The following is a 21,269-nucleotide window of genomic DNA, read 5'->3' on the forward strand; positions in this document are numbered from 1 at the left end:
GAACTCAACGAAAAGAAAGCAAGTAGGGCTGTTAGGATGACGAAATACGGTAGAGTGAAGAAAGGCAAATTTTTTTGTTGCTGCACTAAAGATATAGTTGTAAAAACGAATTTTGATTTGTAAATGCAATCATTAAAACTACATCCCAGTTGATGAAAAATTGATAAAGTGAATAGAATAAGTTGAAAATTCAGTTAGTGGAGGTGAAAAGCTTTCAGGAATTCCAGAGGATAGTAAATACAGTGAATGGCCAGAGTAAAACATATCCTGACGTCCTGAAGGAGGCTGATGGTGTAGCAGCCTGTTAATGAGGGAATTCTTTTGAGTGTCCCTTTCAATGTGGCAAATGCATGACCCGAACCTTAAGTGTGGATCAGTATGTTGCTATTTCTGCCTTGTAATTTTTTTGCCTCATTAACTTTTATCAGACCAAACATTAAAAATGGAACTGGGAAGTATGGAATCATAGAAATGTAGGGACCTCAAGAGTTTGTCTAGTCTATGTTGACTCTGTCCATGATTATTTAAGAGAATCTCCAACTGAGTCTCCTGCCAGTGAAGAAACTCAAAATGCACTTGCTGATTTTTAATTTGTATAGCTAAGAAACCCTTTTTCTTTCTCCATCAAATTGTGATTTATGTCATATTACATCTGTTTTCTGGTTTTGGTTTTTTTAATTGCTTGTGATGGTGGTGTCTCCTGTTCCCAAGTACATCATGAAATAGCTGATTCATCTCACAAGAGTGTCCTGGCAAGCACAGATTTTTTTTTTTTTTTAAATGCATAAAATTATTTAATTGGAAAGGAACTAAATGTTGAAATGTCTGTGCTGCAGCAATCTTGGAGAATGTTCTGTGTACCACTGCCTATTTGCCTATGAAAACTAATGCTTTGTGATAGACTGTGGGTACTAACTGGCTTCTGTGAGGAATTAATGATAAAACCACACTATCAAAAAAACCCTATACATTTGCACATGTAGTTTTGTGTACACAGTCTGCACATTAAAAGATTTATGTCTGTGGATCAAGTGATTTGGAAAGATAACCACCTGATTGGCTTCTGCAAAATTTAATGTATAATTTAGAAGCTGGGTTGAAGCACTTCTATGGAAGTCTAGTCCAAAGTGTTCCATTGTATTTAAATAAAAGATAAACAAGACTAGGATGTGGGTAGGGAGCCACAAACACCTTCATTTTATTGCGAACAAGTCATAACTTCATTATACTTTTAAATTTCTTATTTGCAATATCATTAAATCATAATAGTTTGCTATAGGGAGACAAGTGTCTGTGACAGCATAAGAATAGCCATTTGCCACTTTGACTGTAGAGTATTGGTAAAGCTTGCTGTTTTTTGACAGGTGTTCAAACAATTCAGAAGCTACTTTTTATTAATTTGTAGAATGATCCTTCTTTATATTTTATCCTTGTGATACAGTATATGCTGTGAGAAATGTAAAAATATTCTTACCAGTGGAGAAAAGTCATAAGTCCCCTTGATGCTCTGTATATAGCACATTTTGCCAGTGAACCAGTCATTTAGGGCTAAATTTTTAAAAAATTGCCTCAGTTTTTGTGTGTCCAGCTTCAGAAGCTTAGGCTTGATTCCCTTCCCAAGAGTGCTAAGTATTCACAGATCTCATTGACTCGAGCACCTGTGAAAACCAAGCTCAAGGTTTGTGAAGTTGAACACCCAAAATTGAAGAACTCTGAATTAGAGACCGCTTTTTAAAAAAAATTCAGTCTTACAAATGAAACTTACTTCATCTAGGGACAAGAGTTTATGAATTAAGATGATGCGTATACCCTTTCATTCTTTTTGTCTAATAGGTAAGTGCAGTCATAGAGGGGAGACACAGGAGCTTTAGGTTTGAAAATACAAAGTCTGACTCCATAATTTGAGGAATATTCAGAGTAAGGCAGTATCATTCATGAAAACAGTGATTTGTTTCATGCTGGGGAAACTTTTTTTATCTCCAAGTGGAGCAAAGGGAGAAGAGGGGAGGTGTTTTAAAATTAGCTGGCTAGTTCAACTAGTGTTGCACTTACCTATGGACCCAAATTCTCTGGTCCTACTATCATCACTCTGTAACTGTTTTTTAAATTGGCATGCACACATTTCTAGCGTGGTGGTGGTCTTCATACACCGGTACTATGCTTTTTTTAAAAATGGCATTCAATGTATCTTGTAGCAGAAATAAAAATGCTGTTCTGGTGGAGGTGTGTGGGTGAGAAAAAATAATACTTTTCCCCTTTTTTACCCAACAGTAAAAAGAATATAAAGAAGCAGCGAATGAAAATCTTATATAATGTTGTTCTTGAAGCTCGAGAGCCTGGCACAGGCAGAAGACTGTGTGATCTATTTATGGTTAAACCCTCCAAAAAGGACTATCCAGATTATTATAAAATCATCTTGGAGCCAATGGATTTAAAAATTATTGAGCATAACATCCGCAGTGATAAATACTCAGGGGAGGAAGCTATGATAGAAGATATGAGGCTAATGTTCCGAAATGCAAGACACTATAATGAGGAAGGCTCACAGGTACTGTTTAGATTATGCAGGCACAGTTATCTTCATGCTTCGTTGCAGAAGGCAAAATTGTGTTCGAATTTTGTAACAGTCAATCTCTGGTTATTCCTTCCAGTGGTTACACTAACAGTTACAGAATAAGCATATGCACCCCATCATAGCACTTGTTCTAAACCAGGAACACTACTACTTCTGTACAGATATATTTTTGTGTTTAAATATTGCTTCTGCCTGAAGATATATGCAGACATAAACACAGCACGTTCCATTTTATGTGTATGTCATTTAACTGTACAATTCCATTTTTCATCCTGTTAGTTATGTTGGCTCTTACACTGGTAGGAGTTAGCTGTTCTGTTTTCTTCTAGTGCATAATAAACAGTTGTTTACTCAGTTCCCATAACTTACACCCTATAAACCTATTGAAGGCAATTGAATTACATAGGGGTCACTAGGGTCCTAATTTAATCTTCAGAATTTTTGTTACTGTGGGGAGATGTGTGGGATGTAAATAACTCAGTTTGGCTCTTAGATCTGAGCATGATTTTGCAGGGCTCGTAGGTGGAAAAGGTATCTCTGCTTCTCAAATGAATACATTTGATGAAGAAATTGATGAGAAAAGGTGAACGTGCGATCCCACCTTGTTATTTTTATCATCTTGTCAGAATGGAGATGTAGTTTAACTGCACAGTTTACATATTGTCATTATCTCCCTTATTAAATTAAATATTTATCTACTATGGTTAAATGTATATTCTGCAAAGTGTATGCAAAAGAGAAACGAATCCTTTAACAAAGTAATTACTGTGGATGAGTGAACAGCAAGTGACTAAGAATTAAATGGCTTTATTTATTTATGGACCAAATCCTGAAGTCCATATTCAGTCCTTAGTCAGGTAAAGCAGAGTCAACAGCAAGCTGAAGAAACATATATTCATACTCCACTGTTGACAACATTACCGATGGCAGTGAGAAGCTGGATATTCTAGCCTTTTGTGATAGGAAAAGAAATCTTTGATGCCTTAAGAAAAGTAAAACACCACTGATATCTTACTATATGAGGGCAACCAGAATGCGTGGTGACTGGAGTAATATGGAAGATATGATTAAGAAGGTGCATACCAATAGATGTTGTTTCTCACTAATGCCAAACATACGCTCTATATAAACTTACAAACATATTTCTGCTTGACAACCTGAAGTCATTAATACAGCCCATTGAGCAGGACAGCATGAGCAAATTTAAGAAGCAATACTTGTCTCTTGTGCTTAATCAGATCATTGAAATGTCTAATATGGCAAGTGATGAACATGCATCTACACTTGCAAATAATCTGATTCTGTTTGATTAGCTATACTGGCAAAGAGGCATAAAACCTTATGGCTGCAAGTTGCAACCTGAACTTCGCTTATTTACTTGTCCTGCAAATATATTTGCCTGATGACTACAGCAACAGCAGACTGTTAACCAACAACATCTTTATATTCTTCCCAAGATAGGTTAACAGGATTTTGATCGCAATGTAGAAATTGACAGTGATAATACTATACTTTGGAAAGAATTCATGCAATCTTTTGGGGAGGATTGTGAGATAAGGTCTCCATTGAAATAGAACATAACAGTGAGCCAACTGCTAGATGTCTTTGTTGAAATTTTGTGGTACTGAATTCCCATGTGCATTTCTAGAGACAAGAGGCAAGGAACTCAATGAGCCATTCAGTCAACTATTCATCCATGTCATCGCTGGCTTTTATAATTCTTCTTAAGGTTCATATCTAAAAGGAAAAAGACATTGTGGGGTTTTTGGTTTATTTTTCTGGTTTGATGGACATCAGTATATATTCCTCAATCAGATTCAGCAGATCTGGATATAAGATATAAATGTTAAATGTTATTTAAATGGTGTTAATGTGCTTGATGTTGTACAAATACATGAGGCACAATTCCCTGTCCCCAGGATGTTTTTAATACCGTAAAGACATGGACAGAATAGCTCAGACATTAAGTGTTTTGAGTTACAGTGTGGTCTATGAATCTTGGAACGGTAGGGTCTTTTAAGAACTGTGATGGAAATGTGTTGGAGGAAATAGTTGAAGGAGGGAGGGAGATAATTCTAAGCGTAGGAGGCAGAAGAAGACAACATGAAGAGGAATGGAAATCAGAGAGGTAAAGAGGAGGAGCAATGGGAGACAGTTGTTGAGAGGAGGATGTGGGATAGCAGAAGAAGAGAACAGAGCCTCTAAGGTGAGAATGGGGAATTTGAACTTGATGTGAGAAGCTAGCAAAAGGATTGGCAGGAGAGAATAACATAAGAGTGGGGAAGAGAATTTAATGGATTTTAGCAGCAGCATATGACTGCTCAAGAAGGGAGTGAGGGGAGAAATGAAAAATACAGAAGGAAGAGATTGCAGCTGTCAGGTGAAAGTTGACCAAGATGTATGGGGAAGGACTGCAGTTGTAGGGATGGAGAGGAATGACTGATTTTTAGACATGATGTAGGCGAAGAATGACACGATTTGGGGAAAGCCAGGATGTAGGGTGACATAGGGAACAGGAAAGAAAGGTCTAAATGAAACAAAGTTTGAGCCTTGATTATGGGAAGAATAATGGACTCCAACAGTGATGGAGAGATGAGTATTTGTGAGGAAATATCAAATCCAGTTTTAGGCATTTGCACTGGGAATTTCACAGGGGTTTAAGGAAATTAGACACTCAATTCCCATTGATATTAAATGGATTGTGGGCACCAAACTCCTTTACATCCCTTTGAAAATCACAATCTTAGAGGTTAAATTGGTAGGACATCCAAAAGGAGATGGCTGAAAGACAGTCTGAGACATGAGAGTGGTCAGGAGGAAACGGTGGGAGTAATGGGAAAAGTAATAGTTTTGGAAGTAGTCAGCACAGAAGAAGTGGTAGCTGAAACCATAAGAGCTGGTGAAGTCACCTAAAGATAAAGTTTGAAGAAAAAGAGAAGGGGGACTAAGAGAAATTTGAGTGATATCAGCTTAGAATGGAAATTACTGTATATACTCGTTCATTAGCCCATTCGTTTATAAGCCGACCCCTCAAGATGGATAGGTAAAAATGGCAAAAACTGTATGACCCTTTCATAAGCTGACCCTATATTTCAGGGGTTGGCAAACTTTGGATCTCAGCCCATCAGGGTAAGCCATTAGCAGGCCAGGACATTTTGTTTACCTGGAGTGTCCACAGGCATGGAGCCCCTCAGCTCCCAGTGGCCGCAGTTTGCTGTTCCCAGCCGATGGGAGCTGCGGGAAGCGGCGCGGGCTGAGGGGTGTGCTGGCCGCCACTTCCCGCAGCTCCCATCGGCTGGGAACGGCAAACCGGAGCCACTGGGAGTTGAGGGGCTCTGTGCCTGTGGACATTCTGGGTAAACAAAATGTCCTGGCCCGCTAGCTGCTTACCCTGACGGGCCGGGATCCAAAGTTTGCTGACTCCTGATCTACAATGAAAATGTACTAGATATTCAATTCAATAATTCAGTAGAGATTAAAATTGTCAGATTTTGGTGTAGACCATTGATAAGCCGACCACTGCTCTTTCATACTTCACTTTTTCACCAAAAAATAGTCTTATGAACGAGTATATACGGTAAATGGAATCTATAAAATCTTGAAGTATAGGTGGGGAGAGTGAAGGTGAAAGTGACTGACCCTCTTCATCAAAAGAGGTGTATCAAGAAGGATTAGAATAGAGAGAGGCACCTTAATCTCAGTCAAGAGGTAATTGAGGTGACCTTAAATAGGTAAAAGTGTTTTTTGGTGGAGGGTTTGGGATGTAAGACAGATGTCAAAGGAGGCAAGAGAGAACTGAAGAACAGAAAACCAAGGCAGTGAGTGTAAACTGAACTTCCTAGGAGCTTTAGCGGGAAAGGGGAGGAGTATATAAAATTTGATGAAGCAGCTGGGTTTCCTTGGGAATGGGAAAGAGTGTTTTGAAAAGTGAAAGAAAGGAAACAGATGAGAATTTAAATAGGAAGCAAAAAGGATGGGGACAAAGTCAAGAAGACAATCTAATATAGGGCCTTTTTCTGAAATATCCCAGGGTGCTTTACAAAAGTTACATATAGGAATTATTTCATCCTTCAATGAAATACACATTTGGGGTGGAATGAACCAGTTGTTTTAATAACATACTGTAACACTATACAAACATTCAAGAGTGGAAGCAAAGAATATTGTGTTCAACTGAAACTAAGGCATTAACTCTTTTGTGTTAAGAGTTTTCTTGGTATACTCTATTACATTATCATAAGGAAACAAATAACCTAAATATTGTTCTGTTATTTTTCTTTCAACATTTTAATGGCTAATAGGTATATAATGATGCCCATATCCTAGAGAAGATTCTTAAAGAAAAAAAGAAAGAGCTGGGACCTCTTCCTGAAGATGATGATATCGCTTCCCCTAAACTAAAGCTAAGTAAGGCAGCATTGTGGATTCCTACTTCTTGGTAAATGTTGATATGGAATAAAATGATACAGATTAACATTAAAATGGAAAGCCATATTACCATACATTCCAGGCAGGTTGGATAACTTATGCCACTTCTGAACCCAATTGTACACTAAACTGCAAAACTGAATTATATTTTCAATATCATCATAATTGCAGTGGATATTGGTATGTGTTTGTGCTGAAATTGAAATTAAGAGGTGGGGGATGGGAAAATCAGAATGAGAGAATCTATATGAAACAGCTTTTCTATACGGGCTAGGTTAGAATGAAGAAGGGAAGTTCAGAATAACTGGAATTTAATAATTGGTGTCATACCTCATTTATCTGATTGGAGATGTAAGAAGCATATGTAGTAAGCTTTGAAACATCAGAAAATGGTTCAGCAGCAGCTAAAGTGCAAACAGATTAAGGAACAGTGCCAGGAGCTAGAAGATCTGTTCTGCTTCCATAGACATCCTTTGTAACTTTGTCATTTACCCTCCTTGTGTCTCATTTTCCCATCTGTAAATTGGAGATATAACTTGTTACACAGGGGAGCTGAGGCTTAATTCATTAATGGGTATAAAGTGCTTTGTGATCCCCAAATGAAGAGTGTGATAAAATTGCAAAGTATTATTACCTTGTTAGTGTTTCATGGGGATTTTTATGTGTTAAAATTAGCATAATATAAAGGTAAGTCAGTAGAATAAATATGTCCCCATATTTAACAATTTTATAGCATGTTTAAAGAAGAATACTTTAAAAAATGTAACCAAAACACATCTCTTAGAAAATGTTTGCACCTACTATTGTTATAAGTAGTACGTCTGGTTATTGTAACGGAAAGAGATTAAAGAAAATATTTTTCTCTGATTTATTTTTTCAATATCTTTATGCATTTGTTAACATGCTGTTTATAATGAGTTCCGGCTATGTTTTGCCACCTTTAATCGTATACTGAGTAGTATCTTATTCTGTGAGTAGATCTGCTGATTTTAATGGGACCACTCAGAGTAAGATACTATACAACTATGAGTAAGGGTGGATCAGACCCTTAGTTTCCCCTGTTGTGTATTTGGGTCTTCCACAGAGCAACAAAGAGAAGTGAAACATCTTTAAGAGAAAATTATTGTAAATCCCCTTACAATGGCAGGGAAATTCAGCAGTAGGTGGTGTTAGAACTATTTTTCACTCCTTTTTTTAAAAAGTAACTGAACAGATTTCAGGTTGGTGCTGCTCCTTTGATATGTGTGTGTTAAATTCTAAACTGAGTAAATGATCAAATTGTATAGAAGGGTTTTGTTAAAAAAAGAAAAGCACACACGCCATATTGAAGCATCACTGAGGATAAAAATGCTAAACCACCAAGAAAGTATAGATATGGAAGAATCCAAGTGCAAAAACTATGTAGTGCTTTAACAATTGATCCTGTATTAACAAATAGCTAATCTGATTGGTAGCCCCATTTGAAGGCATTATTTTACATTTTACTTATAATAATTCTACCTAGTTTAGCTTAAATCTGCTGTGTGAGGGAAAACTCACAATAGGTGGGATTCTTAGGGTGTGTCACGGCAGTTGGGAGTGTGCCTCCCAAGCTGGAAGGGAGACGTGTGCTAGTTCGACTTGAGCTAGTGCGCTAACAATAGCTGTGTGGATGTTGCAGCACCAGCAGAGGCTCAGGCTAGGCACACTCCCAACTGCAGTGTAGACATACCCACGTGTGAAAATCCCCATGAAGAGAGAATTTTAATGGCTATGAAAAATCCACACAAAGAGAGGATTTTAATGACTACTGAACTCAAGTGACAATTTCACACAGTGCTATTGTGTTGGGTTCCCTTACAGTCTTTAACTTTAGGCTGATGTGCAATCTTGAATGTATTATTAGTGTTATTTTATACTTATGGAAGACAGGCTTCAAAGTTTCAGATCCAGCACTCTGTATGTTGTACTAAATTGTCCATGGTGAAAACAGAGAAAACATCTGAGAAAAGTAATTAATAGGAGCTGATGGAATAGAAATTAAAAAACTGTATTTGTAAGTGGCATAGCTATTCTGGTAGGGTAATGGTGAATTAAGTTACCTTAGCCATAGAAAAGGAGTTTGTTAGGGAAGTAAGTGCATAAGGCTGACTGTTTTTTATACATTTGTTGTTGGTTTTTTGTCTGTCTAGGTAGAAAAAGTGGTATTTCCCCTAAGAAATCAAAATACATGACTCCAATGCAACAGAAACTGAATGAGGTGTACGAAGCAGTGAAGAACTACACAGATAAACGAGGCAGACGATTAAGTGCCATCTTTCTGAGGCTTCCATCTCGATCAGAACTGCCTGACTATTATGTAACCATTAAAAAGCCAGTTGACATGGAAAAGATAAGAAGTCACATGATGGCCAACAAGTACCAGGACATTGATTCCATGGTAGAAGACTTTGTAATGATGTTCAATAATGCCTGCACTTACAATGAACCAGAGTCTCTGATTTACAAAGATGCCCTTGTCCTACATAAAGTTTTGCTTGAAACTAAAAGAGACATAGAAGGAGATGAGGATTCTCATGTCCCCAATGTAACATTGCTAATCCAGGAACTTATCCATAACCTTTTTGTGTCCGTAATGAGCCATCAGGATGATGAGGGCAGGTGTTATAGTGACTCCTTAGCTGAAATTCCTGCTGTTGATCCCAACTTCCCAAACAAACCACCTTTGACTTTTGATATTATCCGAAAGAACGTAGAAAATAATCGCTACAGGAGACTGGACTTGTTTCAAGAGCAGATGTTTGAGATGCTAGAGAGGGCAAGGAGAATGAACCGGTAAGTGAAACCATACATGTATCAAACCTTAGTCTTGTCAAGTTAGTTTTGAGTCTTTATCACTGTCCAAATAATTCCCATTTTAAAAGACACATTAACTTTCCTGTTAGTGTGCTAGGGAAAAAGCAACTTGCTTAGTTGGGTGCAATCACATTCAGCAGAATTTAAGGTTTCATTTAAAGTTTGTAGCCCCTATCTTTGAAGTTAACCCCGGCAAAGCAAGGTTAAACCAATATAGGGCTATCTTCCAAAGCTGGGGGAAGGCAAGTTTAGAAGAAGACCTCAGCGGTAAAAAGGAGACCATTCAGAGGTATGGAGAAGCAAGAAATGGGTTGTTTTGCGGGGGAGATGTTGTGTAGAGACATAAACTGTCATCAAACAGTAAAGTAAATAATTTCATTGGGCTACTGCATTTTTAACTGAGTTAGTACATTTCTATATAAATTTTGGAGGGCTGTGCCAGACGGTAAAAATGTGTTTGACTGCAGGGTCAGCCTTTGCAGCCCCTGATCAAGATTGCAGCATGTTCTGCTATATTAATTGCTTTGTTTAGTAGATCTCCCATTTAGAGCAATCATTTCTATTCAAGGTTTCTTGGGATGTGCAAAAATATGCAGACATACAGCTTCCCGCTTTCCACTGGAGTGGGTCAAATAATGTACTTGGAGATGTATGTTAAGGGCTGTTATAAAGAGGACAATGATCAATTGTTCTCCATGTCCACTGAAGGTAGGACAAGGAATAATGGGATTAATCTGCAGCATGGGAGATTTAGGTTAGATATTAGAAAAACTTTCTAACTTTAAGGGTAATTGAGCTCTTGAATAGGCTTTCAAGGTCGGTTGTGGAATCCCCACCATTAGAGGTTTTTAAGAATGGGTTGGACAAACACCTGTCGGAGATGATCTAGCTTTACTTGGTACTGTCTCAGCACCAGGGGCTGAACTTGATGACTTCTTGAGGTCCCTTCCAGCTCTACATTTCTATGATTCTGTGTGTAGGGAGAGTTTTGCTGCTGTAACTTCAATAAGAAAGGAGACATGTGGTGGTAATAAAATCTCTTATTTAAAAAGCAATTAAAAAGAATAAAAAGATCATCTGGCATGACAATGGGTGATGAGTACAATTACTCTTTTTAATTAAAAAAACAGCTTTTTAGTTTCTCAGAAGACTCTCTTTCAAAAGCAGTAAAGTCCAGTTACAAAATAGCTTGATTTGTGGCTGGTTGCCTGTGATTTCTCAGAATTTCAGTTGCACTATATGAGAATGCTTATCCAACTTATATGGAAATCAGCTTTTCTTTTTTGTTGTACTAGTTATTGGAGAGGCTGGCACATTATTTCTCTCTTGAAAGTACATGCAGTTTAGTCAGAGGGCATCTTTGAGGATGACCTGCAACTGGATTTTAAAAAAAATTGTCCAGATGACTCATTTTAGTTTTCCTAAACCTGAGAGAGGTGAAATGGTATAGCCATATGAAGACTTGGCAGTGTTGATCTCCAACATGTCTTTTTTGCCTCTCCCCCTCCCCCATTCATTGTGATTCATAATAACTAAAATTTAAAAGGAGAATAACCAAGCTTTCTCTGAATGTTCAGTGGCAGCAAAAGCAACATTAACCCAAATATCTGTTCTTTTAAAAACAAAATAGTATTCTGATTACTCCATGCTGTTTTGTTTGGAAGCTATTCTATTGGGTAATAGAATATTGATCATTGTCCTATTTTAAGAATAAGAAAACAAAACTGTACTAATCTCCCCACCTTAAAAACAGTTTGGCTGAATATACAGCAAATTATTTCATTTAAAAACAACAAACTGCTGAATGATTTTAAACACTGAACAAAAACACCACCAAATAGAAATACAAAGTGGCACCCATAATGCATCATTTTGTAAATATTTCCTTTTGTAAATACTCTTTAAAAGGCTGGATTAGGTTGCTAGTGCTTTGCGAGATCACTTTTTAAAGTTCCCTATGAACAGGCTATAAAGGTACTCTGATAATGCTGTGGTGCAGGCCATATTATAAGTCCTAAATAACTTAATTGTGTAGAGGTATGTTGTTTAATTACTGGTTGAAAAGTAAAGCACAGATGTTTGGTGATTTAAAAATTGGATAAATAAAAACTAATATGCGTTCATTTTTTCTCTGATTTTTACTATTAAAGTACTTTTAAAGACAACTAAGGGGAAATCTGCTTATTGCTAATAGAGCAGTATGTGCTGAATTTTCTGTCACTTTACCTCTTTGTTGAACAGTTATCTGATATACATTGAGTCTTTGTAATTTATCCTTAAATGTAACAGTTGATGAGGTTGTATTTAGAGTACTGTTTATTCCTGCATAAGGTATAGTGTCATGTTGTAATCTGTCTGTCATTTCCATGCAGGACTGATTCAGAGATTTATGAAGATGCTGTGGAACTTCAGCAGTTCTTTATTAAAATCCGTGACGAACTCTGCAAGAATGGAGAGATTCTTCTATCACCAGCACTCAGCTACACCACCAAGCATCTTCACAACGATGTAGAGAAAGAAAAAAAGGAAAAGCTACCCAAAGAATTCGAAGAGGATAAACTCAAAAGAGAGGAAGAGAAGAGAGGTAATTTTAATTTTCCTTTCAAAACTATAAACATTTGTCTCTTGTAATGCTTTCATTGCTGAGCCAGGCCTTTGCTGTTCCTGCTGAAGCAACTGTGGTACTGAGGAGGAACTAGCTTACAGTATTGTGTGGGACAAGGGGGCCTTCGTAAAGGTCTTCTCTGTCACCCTCCTCCCATGCTGTCTCTGTGCTCTTCATGGCTTTAAGACAAGCGATGGGGAATGAATTAAAGATGTCTTCCCACTAAGAGGGGAGGATGGCTCCCCACTCCGCCCCTTTACCTGTCCCTTCAAATAAAGAGCAGCTGGCTGTCCTTTCCCCACAGCACTAAGGTCAGTAGTGATCATCTTTATTCACTCCCTGCAGCTGGGCTCAGTGCTATACGAGAGCAAGTCACGGTATAGAGGACAGGAGAGAGGCAATAGGGGTGACCTTTCTAAAGGCCTCCCCTCCCTTATTGCTGTCAGTGAGTTCATTTTCACTTACGTGGAGGCCTCGATAAAATACATCTGAAGATCTGGGCCCAGCTCTTCAACAGCAGGAGGGAGAAGCTAGGTGTCTCATAGATCATGCTCAAACCATACCTTGGAACTAGAATCCACTGGATATGGTGTCAGAGTAGCAGCCGTGTTAGTCTGTATTCGCAAAAAGAAAAGGATGAAGTGAGCTGTAGCTCACGAAAGCTTATGCTCAAATAAATTGGTTAGTCTCTAAGGTGCCACAAGTACTCCTTTTCTTTTTGGGTCTGGTGTGGCACTCCTTCATTGACCCTCAGGGAGCATGATGGAGGGACCATTGTTTGTACAGCACAGTGGGGTCTTGATTCATGACTATGTGTGGTCCTGTGCACTACTGCAATACAAATAATAAATAAGAATGTGTCAGACATTGGCCCCATTCCCAGCTCTAGCTGGTCAACAAACTTTACTAATCTGCAATAGTGCTCCCACTTGCTGCTGTCTTTCTCTTTCCCTCGTCTCACAGATAAGGAAGGTTTTGCTTAAGTCACAAAACAAAGATGCCGTGATTTAACTCATTGAGAGCCAGTGTATTGTAACAAGGTGCTGTTCTTTAGAATCTCTCTTCTCTTCCTGAGATGGCTTTTAGTAATTTTTGTTTCCTTTTATGTTGAAATAAGAAGCTGAAAAGAGTGAAGATTCTGCTGGAGGAGCTGGTTTGTCGAGCTTACATCGGACTTACAGCCAGGATTGCAGCTTTAAGAACAGCATGTACCATGTTGGGGATTATGTCTATGTGGAACCTGCAGAAGCCAACCTGCAACCTCATATAGTCTGCATTGAGCGATTATGGGAAGATTCAGCTGGTAAGAACACAGGAAAATAGTGCAATACAGCTTCTTAATATTGCTTGTTAAAACTTCCAGTTTGAGTTTTCCTTGGGTGGAACCTTAATTATTCTGCTCACAGTGTGTGTGTGCGCGCGCATGCGTGTGGCGTGTATTTTTATTACTTCTGAAACACCTGATTTAAAGGCTTTTGCATGCTGGAGAGCTTTTGGGAGTGCTAAATGTCCTGTGTTTTTCACATTATAAACATCCTGTAGATAACACCCTCGCCTTCTGGTCTAGGAAGGCTAGATGTGGCTCCTTCCAGAACCCATCAACACTGCTTTTGAGTCAGCTAAGCAGGAACGGAAGGGTCTTGTCTAAACTAGGAAAAGTATCCATTGCTGATAACAGAGGCAGTGCTGAACATAGTTAAACTACAAGTGCACCACAGGACAAGCCAGCATCATTTCAGAACACGTGGTTAAATTCCAAAGCAGTGTTAAATATGGCTTGTCCTGGGCAAACTTACAATTGAATCATAGTCAGCACCAATTCAACCAAAACTCTTGCTTTTGGCAGTATACAAGAGGATTGAGACAGAAGTTTTATGGTACTGTTAATAAACAGGGCCAGTCTGCATACAATTTATTTTCTCTGATTTTGAGTAATACCAGAGTGTTCATTCATGGTTTATAAGAAAACTGTGAAGTCGCAGCTTGACTCTGTCAAAAGTAAGGAGATGGCAAAACAGGAAAGGAGTTATAGTTAAAAATGTACGTTACAATCTGTTATCCAAAGATCTGTGGGGATGTCCCAAATTTTCAGATAGTCAGGAGTGACAGATTCACAGGCTTTTTCTTGTCCTTGAGCATAATTTTCAAGGCCTGCACAGTCAGAATTTATAGATTGCAGACTGGATTCTCCAAGGCCAACTGGCTCAATGGCGTTAATTCCTGTTGTGTTCTTCTGAGTCAAACATCCATAGGAGAAGGTGGATTTCTTACATATCCAAACCTCACTTATCTGAAACAGCTGAAAAACATTGTCCTATTTTGAATCAGCGAGGTTTGGATATACCAGGTATTGTTATATAACTGTTTGATTATTAACACGATCTACTGTTGTCTCTACTTCCTTGTGCAATAGAAAATATATCCTGTTTTTTGCTTTTAGGAGAAAAATGGTTGTATGGCTGCTGGTTTTATCGACCAAATGAGACATTCCATCTTGCAACACGAAAATTTCTGGAGAAGGAAGTTTTTAAGAGTGATTACTATAATAAAGTTCCCGTTAGCAAAATTTTAGGCAAATGTGTGGTAATGTTTGTTAAGGTGAGAGATTAAATGGACTAATTTGTAAAATTATTAACTGATTTGTGCACTATTTTTTAAAATAAGACTCAAGGTCTCTCACAGTACCTGTATGAAATAACCTTTTCCCCCATCATGTCTTACTGCTCGATACATTGTGGTTCCTCTGTAGTAGACAAAAATGACATAAAGTTGCATTATTTGTTTTTCAGTGTCAGTTTGGCTATAGAAATCACATACACATCATTATCAAATTTGTTGATGTTTTGAGAGATAGGGAAATTGTAGGTAACGTCTTAAAATTTTCCTCTAAATGTTTAGCTTTAGTTTTTAGTGGAAGGAGGGCTGGATAGCTCGGAGGAATGGTAATGGGATATAGAGTTTCACCTCTACATTACCGTTTGATTCCACCCAGGTCAGTTGTGTTAAAAGTTCTTATGATCTGATTGCTTTTTGGCCTGTGTAGAATGAATCAGCTCAGTCCAGTTCTTAGTGGATGTTTTGTTTATGTAACTAACACAATCACTATGCCAATCCTTGTTAGTGTTATAATCAAAGATTACGTGGGCATAGAACTTTCATTCCTTTCTCAATTCAGTGGTGGTCTTTCCTGCTCAGAGTTCAGATATACTAGCAAGTTAATGTTGGGAAAACAATTGCCTGTAATAATCATTATATCTGTTTGGTATAAGAAGTGGTATGTAATTCTCCTGAGCTGCACCCTGGTACCTTGCACTGAATTTAACACACGCATTTTAAAAAAGCCAAACCCAAAGAGAGAAACTTAGTGACTAGATTGTACCTTTTGTGCCAGAACAAAAATCAGGCTGGTATATATAACCTCTGTCTCCACGCATGTTTCTGGAACATTTAATCTGAAATGATCCCTTCTCTTCACTCAACAGGAGTATTTTAAATTATGTCCTGAAAACTTTAGAGATGAGGATGTCTACGTCTGCGAGTCTCGTTACTCTGCAAAGACAAAGTCTTTTAAGAAGATTAAACTGTGGACCATGCCCATTAGCTCTGTAAGGTTTGTCCCTCGAGATGTGCCCCTGCCTGTGGTCCGTGTTGCTTCTGTGTTTGCTAATACAGACAAAGTGGAAGATGAGAAACACACTGAAACCTTAGAGGATAATAAAGTGGGAGACAGTATCCTTAACCTTGAAAAGGTAGGCAAGATGATAAGCTGGATATTGAATTGAACTGGATTTCAGATCAGAGATGATGAAAATGTGAACATTCATGTTTTAGGTTTCACATCTTTCCAAAAAGCTAAATCAATAGATAAATAAGAAATGACAATTCATCTCACTTTAAAATGTGTAAAAAAATTACATATATAATTTGTGTATGCATACTCCATATAATTGAAGCCTTGATTCAAATACGTGTTAGCCCTGTTTGTGCCTTGACAATGTTAGCTACTGGCCACCTATGCTCTTAAACCTGTCATGTACATGGGTTTTTTTTATGAATTTTGGAGTTCTCAAATTTACCTCCAAATACATACTGTATTCAAGTGCTGGACTAATCTGCGTTTCTCTCATTGTGTCTGAAATTTTTTTTTTTCTTAACCACATTTTAAAAAATTGCATCTACTTTAGTCTGTCCTAACACTAGACAAATCAGTGAGACAGAAAAATCTATTTTTAACTCATCCGATTGCTAGTTGGTACTGCAGATATCCTTTATATTTAGTTTTTAGGTATCAAGTCTTCATTAAATAGAAAGAGAATAGTAAGCATTACATAGTGGTATCATATGCTTCTCTGTGACATTTTATCATATGTCAAACATGGTTTATTTATAGTTGATACTTTAATGGTTTAAAATCATCTGACAGTCTGATACTTGGCATTCCTAAGGACATTTTTCTTGCTAACATATTGAGAAAAAGGTTTTGTCTTTCATTTCTTATATTTAGATTTACAGAGTGAGCCTATTATACTTTCTCTGTGCTCGCTCGCACAATTTAAAAACAAAAAAAGGAACATGCTGATCACTGTCAACCCCAAATAGACATCCCTCCCCCAATAAAAGCTAGAGATGTGTGTTCTGATTTATCTCATCAAATGATAAAACAAAGGAATAATCTTATCAAGAATGTGAAGACTCACAAGGTCTGATCCTGCCATGTGTAGAGCGTCCCCTGTGAGCTGCCGAGTACCCTTGGCTCCTTTTGATTTGAGGATACAGTGGGACATGATGTGAGTTTTGGGTATAAGAGTGGGAATTAAATAGGATAAACGGCATGACATTTTTAAAAATATGCAGTATGGTGGTAATTGTGATATTTAAGGTATGAACAGTGAATGCCTTCACTCACAGTAATTTGACCAAATGCCTAATTTAGTTGCCCCGACCATGTAATCGTGTTTACTAAAACCAAGTGAGGAATATTGTAGTTTTGCTTTAACCATCCAAGATAGCTAATTAATTACTTTGATATCAATAAACCAACAAAGTGCCAATGGACCATCAAATTGATTATCCGGAAAAACAACAACTGTTTATTAGGAATTGCAAACCTAACCACTTTTATAGCCAGTAAGCTTGGCCTTTTAGTTTTCAGATTTCAGGGCTTACATTTTTGGATGTTTGTGTCTACTTTTTAACTTATTTCCAATAAAATTAAGATTCAATAAACCTGTTTCCTTTTAACGTACTCCAGCACCTTTTTCCTTTTGTAATCAATTTTCCTAATTTCACCAGCTTTTTAATATATATATATATATATATGTTGATGTAGGAGAAAGAAGATGTTCCAGTGGAAATGTCAAATGGAGAACCTGGTTGCCATTACTTTGAACAGCTCCGTTATAATGATATGTGGCTTAAGGTTGGGGATTGTGTCTTTATAAAATCACATGGCTTAGTGCGACCTCGGGTGGGCAGGTAGATATATTTTCTTCTCTATTTATAAATTGTAGCTATAAAGTTAGCATAATTAGACAACTAAAAGCCATTGGTTTTATAGAATGCTTGAGGCCAAAAAGTAGTATGGTGGATACGCTGATTATTTTTCTTTCGCCTATCCTCAGTCACAGTTTAATTATCCTAATGTAGCAGAAGGTGTCAGACTACTGTCGCATAGCATAGTGCTGCTTTAAAGCCTCTTGAGAATGGAGCTTTAAGTGACAGTAATTAAGTAGCAGTAATAAATTATATAAATGAAATAAAGTGCTACTTAGCCAACATAATTACTATATTTTTCTCATTTTTAAGTGCATATAAAGTAGAGTTTTTGACTCTTATTGTAGTCGTTTTTTAATGACAGCTTTCATAACCATCTACTGTATGAAGTTAGCTCCTATAGGAGGGAATTCCTTTTATTCCTTTATCAGAGGCTTGTTTTCTTTTTTAGAATTGAGAAGATGTGGGTACGGGATGGAGCTGCGTATTTCTTTGGCCCAATCTTCATACACCCAGAAGAAACTGAACATGAGCCAACTAAAATGTTCTACAAGAAGGAAGTGTTTTTGAGTAACCTAGAAGAGACCTGTCCAATGACCTGCATTTTGGGTAGTTATTTACAATTTTAAATGTAACTGGCTAACTCTCTTTTCCTGTGTACTTTTTTTTTTTTTAGTCTAAGCTTATAGCTGTGTGTGGGTCTATTTCCCCCCAACCTTTTTGTGTGTGTGTGTGTGTGTGGAGAGAAAGAATGGATAAATTACCCAAAGTTACTTTTTTGGGCTTCATACTATTCACCTTTAGGGCTTTTTGAAAGATCCTTCTCTTTGATGTTTTCCCACCATAACACAAATTATATTTATTTAAAAACAAAATACAGAACCCCTATAACTAGGAAGCAGAAGACTATGAAGCCCACAGGGACTTCTTTATTCCAGTCTAATGTATCTGAAAAAGCACCTAGATACCATTGTGGTATACTAGGAGATAATTGGAAATGGTGCCTTGGCTAAGAAATGGGATCTTTAAACTCTTAGTAATTTATTTTGACTTTTTGGATACGTTTTTTGTAGTGTTTGGGATGCAATATTAAATGCAGTTGAATGATAGTGATGAAATATTTTGTGACAGTATAGGACTTTCTAGATTATTTAATTGCTCATTTCTAGGCTTTCTAAAAATACAGTGGAACCTTGATTATCCAATCTAATTGGGACCGGGGCCAGATCAGATAACCAAAAATCCGGATAAACCAGAGCCCTGCTGCCCAGTCTCCATCTGTCCGCCCCGACTGGAGCCCCGTGGGTGGCTAGTGGTTCATTTAATATGGAGAGCCAGGTAATGGAGGCTCAGATAAACGGGGTTTTACTACATTTGGTTCTTTTAAAAATACAGTTGTTTTTTTTTTTTTGAAGAAACTGTATTTTGAGGGAAGGGGGCGGTGTTAGGTGGATTCCACCAAAACATTTTTTACCTCAGCTATCTTCTAACCAAGTGTTTTGTTTTCAATTTCTCCCGTCCTTTTTTATTTTGTAATGATTTCTGTTCTGTGTGTGTGAGTGGAGCCCTCCTCTGATAGATCATCTAACTCAGTATGAGCAAAGTGCAATGAATGTGAGTGTGTTCCGTTGAGTACAGTAAAGCACCATGAATCTTCAGGATGTATGAGATGGGTGGAAAATTGAATTTCCCAGCTTTTTTTGAAATACTTCATGTTAGAGTTATGACGACAGGGTACTACTGTTCGTTACCCTTCTCTCTTACTTTTGCAGGGAAATGTGCTGTGTTGTCATTCAAGGACTTCCTGTCTTGTAGACCAACAGAGATCTCTGAAAATGATGTTCTACTCTGTGAGAGCCGCTACAATGAAAGTGACAAACAGATGAAAAAATTTAAAGGGCTTAAGAGATTTTCACTCTCTGCAAAAGTAGTGGATGATGAAATTTACTACTTTAGGTAAAATATTATTGGAAAAAAAACATTTTTTCAATTTTACTATTCAAAATTGCATCAGGCTGATCACAAATATTTAAAAATAATCTCAGCTGCTACCTTCACATTTCGCTTTCCTCCACTGAACTATAATTTTCACTCCAGGCTTTGGTAAAAGCTGTTATGTTCTCAAAGGGCCAGTCCTCCTGGGATCTACACAAAATAATATGGTGTGACCTTGCCATGCAAAGATGTCAGAGCGAGGCCTAACTATCCTCCCAATTGATGGACATTATTATCAAGAAGGAATATTCATTTATTTTGTTTTCCAGTTTGGGTAGACAGACATACACCAGCTCTGTTTGAGCTAGCCAGCTAAAAAGAGCAGTGTAGCTGGGGGTAGCATGGGCGGCAGCTTGGGCTGGACTCCCAAGGACATACCCAGGGGGGTCAGGCGGGTTTGTGCTCAGATAGCTAGCCCAAGCTGCCACCTGGGCTATCGCCGGGTACGCTGCTATTTTTAGTGCACTAGCTCAAGCAGAGCTAACACATGTCTGAGTACAAACCCACCTGACCCCCTGGTTACATACTCAGGCAGCTTGCCCAGGCTGCCACCCATGCTGTCCCCATCTACACTGCTACTTTTAGCACACAAGCTTGAGCAGAGCTAGCATGTGTCTATCTACCCAAGCTGGGAAACATGGTCCCAGCTGCAGTGCAGGCATACCCTCAGAATAAGATTTACGAGTGACCTGTCATGCAGAGGATGTATTTTTTTTTTTCTTTTTCTTTTCCTCAGAAAACCCATAGTCCCTCAGAAGGAGCCATCTCCATTACTGGAGAAAAAGATTCAGCAGCTAGAAGCAAAATTTGCGGAATTGGAAGGGGGTGATGAGGATATTGAAGAGATGGCAGAAGAAGAAGGTGAAATCATTGAAGCACCTTCTATGCCTCAGCTTCAGACTCCACTGACTAGTGAACTGGATATAATGCCATACACTCCACCACAGGTAAAGATGCCTCTTAAAAAATGTTGAATGGTATACCAGTCAGTATACTCTATCCCACTCCGCACCCCAACCCAACCCTAACAAGAAAACAGAACAAAAGTGTAATTATATCCACCGAGGAGGTTTATATTTAATCTTAACATCCCATGGAATAATTTTTCAGAACACTTCTACATTCTAATATGGTACACATTGCAGCAGTGTTTTCGCACAATTAAGTAATTTTTAAGGAATATGTTCAAATGGGGAGATAATTAGAGCAAGTTTTCACTATCATATGAAGAATTCTACAAAACTTGATGGCAGGAAGCAAGCAGAATTATGGTGGTGGGATGGGAGAAATGTCCTTCTCCACCTACCCCTCCACTAAAATGGATTAGTGGGTTTTAGT

General features: G+C 37.9%; 1 protein-coding gene across 17 annotated transcripts in view; it reads left to right on the forward strand.

The window, feature by feature from the left end:
• PBRM1 (polybromo 1) overlaps nt 1–21,269 on the forward strand; it is an 86,934-nt gene that overhangs the window by 44,947 nt on the left and 20,718 nt on the right. For 13 of the 17 annotated variants that reach the window (XM_037905599.2, XM_043552215.1, XM_043552212.1 and 10 more), the window contains 11 exons: nt 2,272–2,548; nt 6,877–6,982; nt 9,175–9,817; nt 12,211–12,422; nt 13,561–13,746; nt 14,884–15,041; nt 15,926–16,192; nt 17,773–17,918; nt 18,388–18,545; nt 19,709–19,892; nt 20,668–20,878. In XM_037905599.2, the coding sequence (XP_037761527.1) occupies nt 2,272–2,548; nt 6,877–6,982; nt 9,175–9,817; nt 12,211–12,422; nt 13,561–13,746; nt 14,884–15,041; nt 15,926–16,192; nt 17,773–17,918; nt 18,388–18,545; nt 19,709–19,892; nt 20,668–20,878 (2,548 nt within the window). Of the gene's footprint in view, nt 1–2,271; nt 2,549–6,876; nt 6,983–9,174; nt 9,818–12,210; nt 12,423–13,560; nt 13,747–14,883; nt 15,042–15,925; nt 16,193–17,772; nt 17,919–18,387; nt 18,546–19,708; nt 19,893–20,667; nt 20,879–21,269 lie in introns of those variants that run through there. The other 4 variants (XM_037905595.2, XM_037905606.2, XM_043552216.1 and 1 more) reach the window with 2 other exon arrangements.

The sequence above is a fragment of the Chelonia mydas genome, chromosome 7, assembly GCF_015237465.2.
Source record: "Chelonia mydas isolate rCheMyd1 chromosome 7, rCheMyd1.pri.v2, whole genome shotgun sequence".
Taxonomy (NCBI): domain Eukaryota; kingdom Metazoa; phylum Chordata; order Testudines; family Cheloniidae; genus Chelonia; species Chelonia mydas.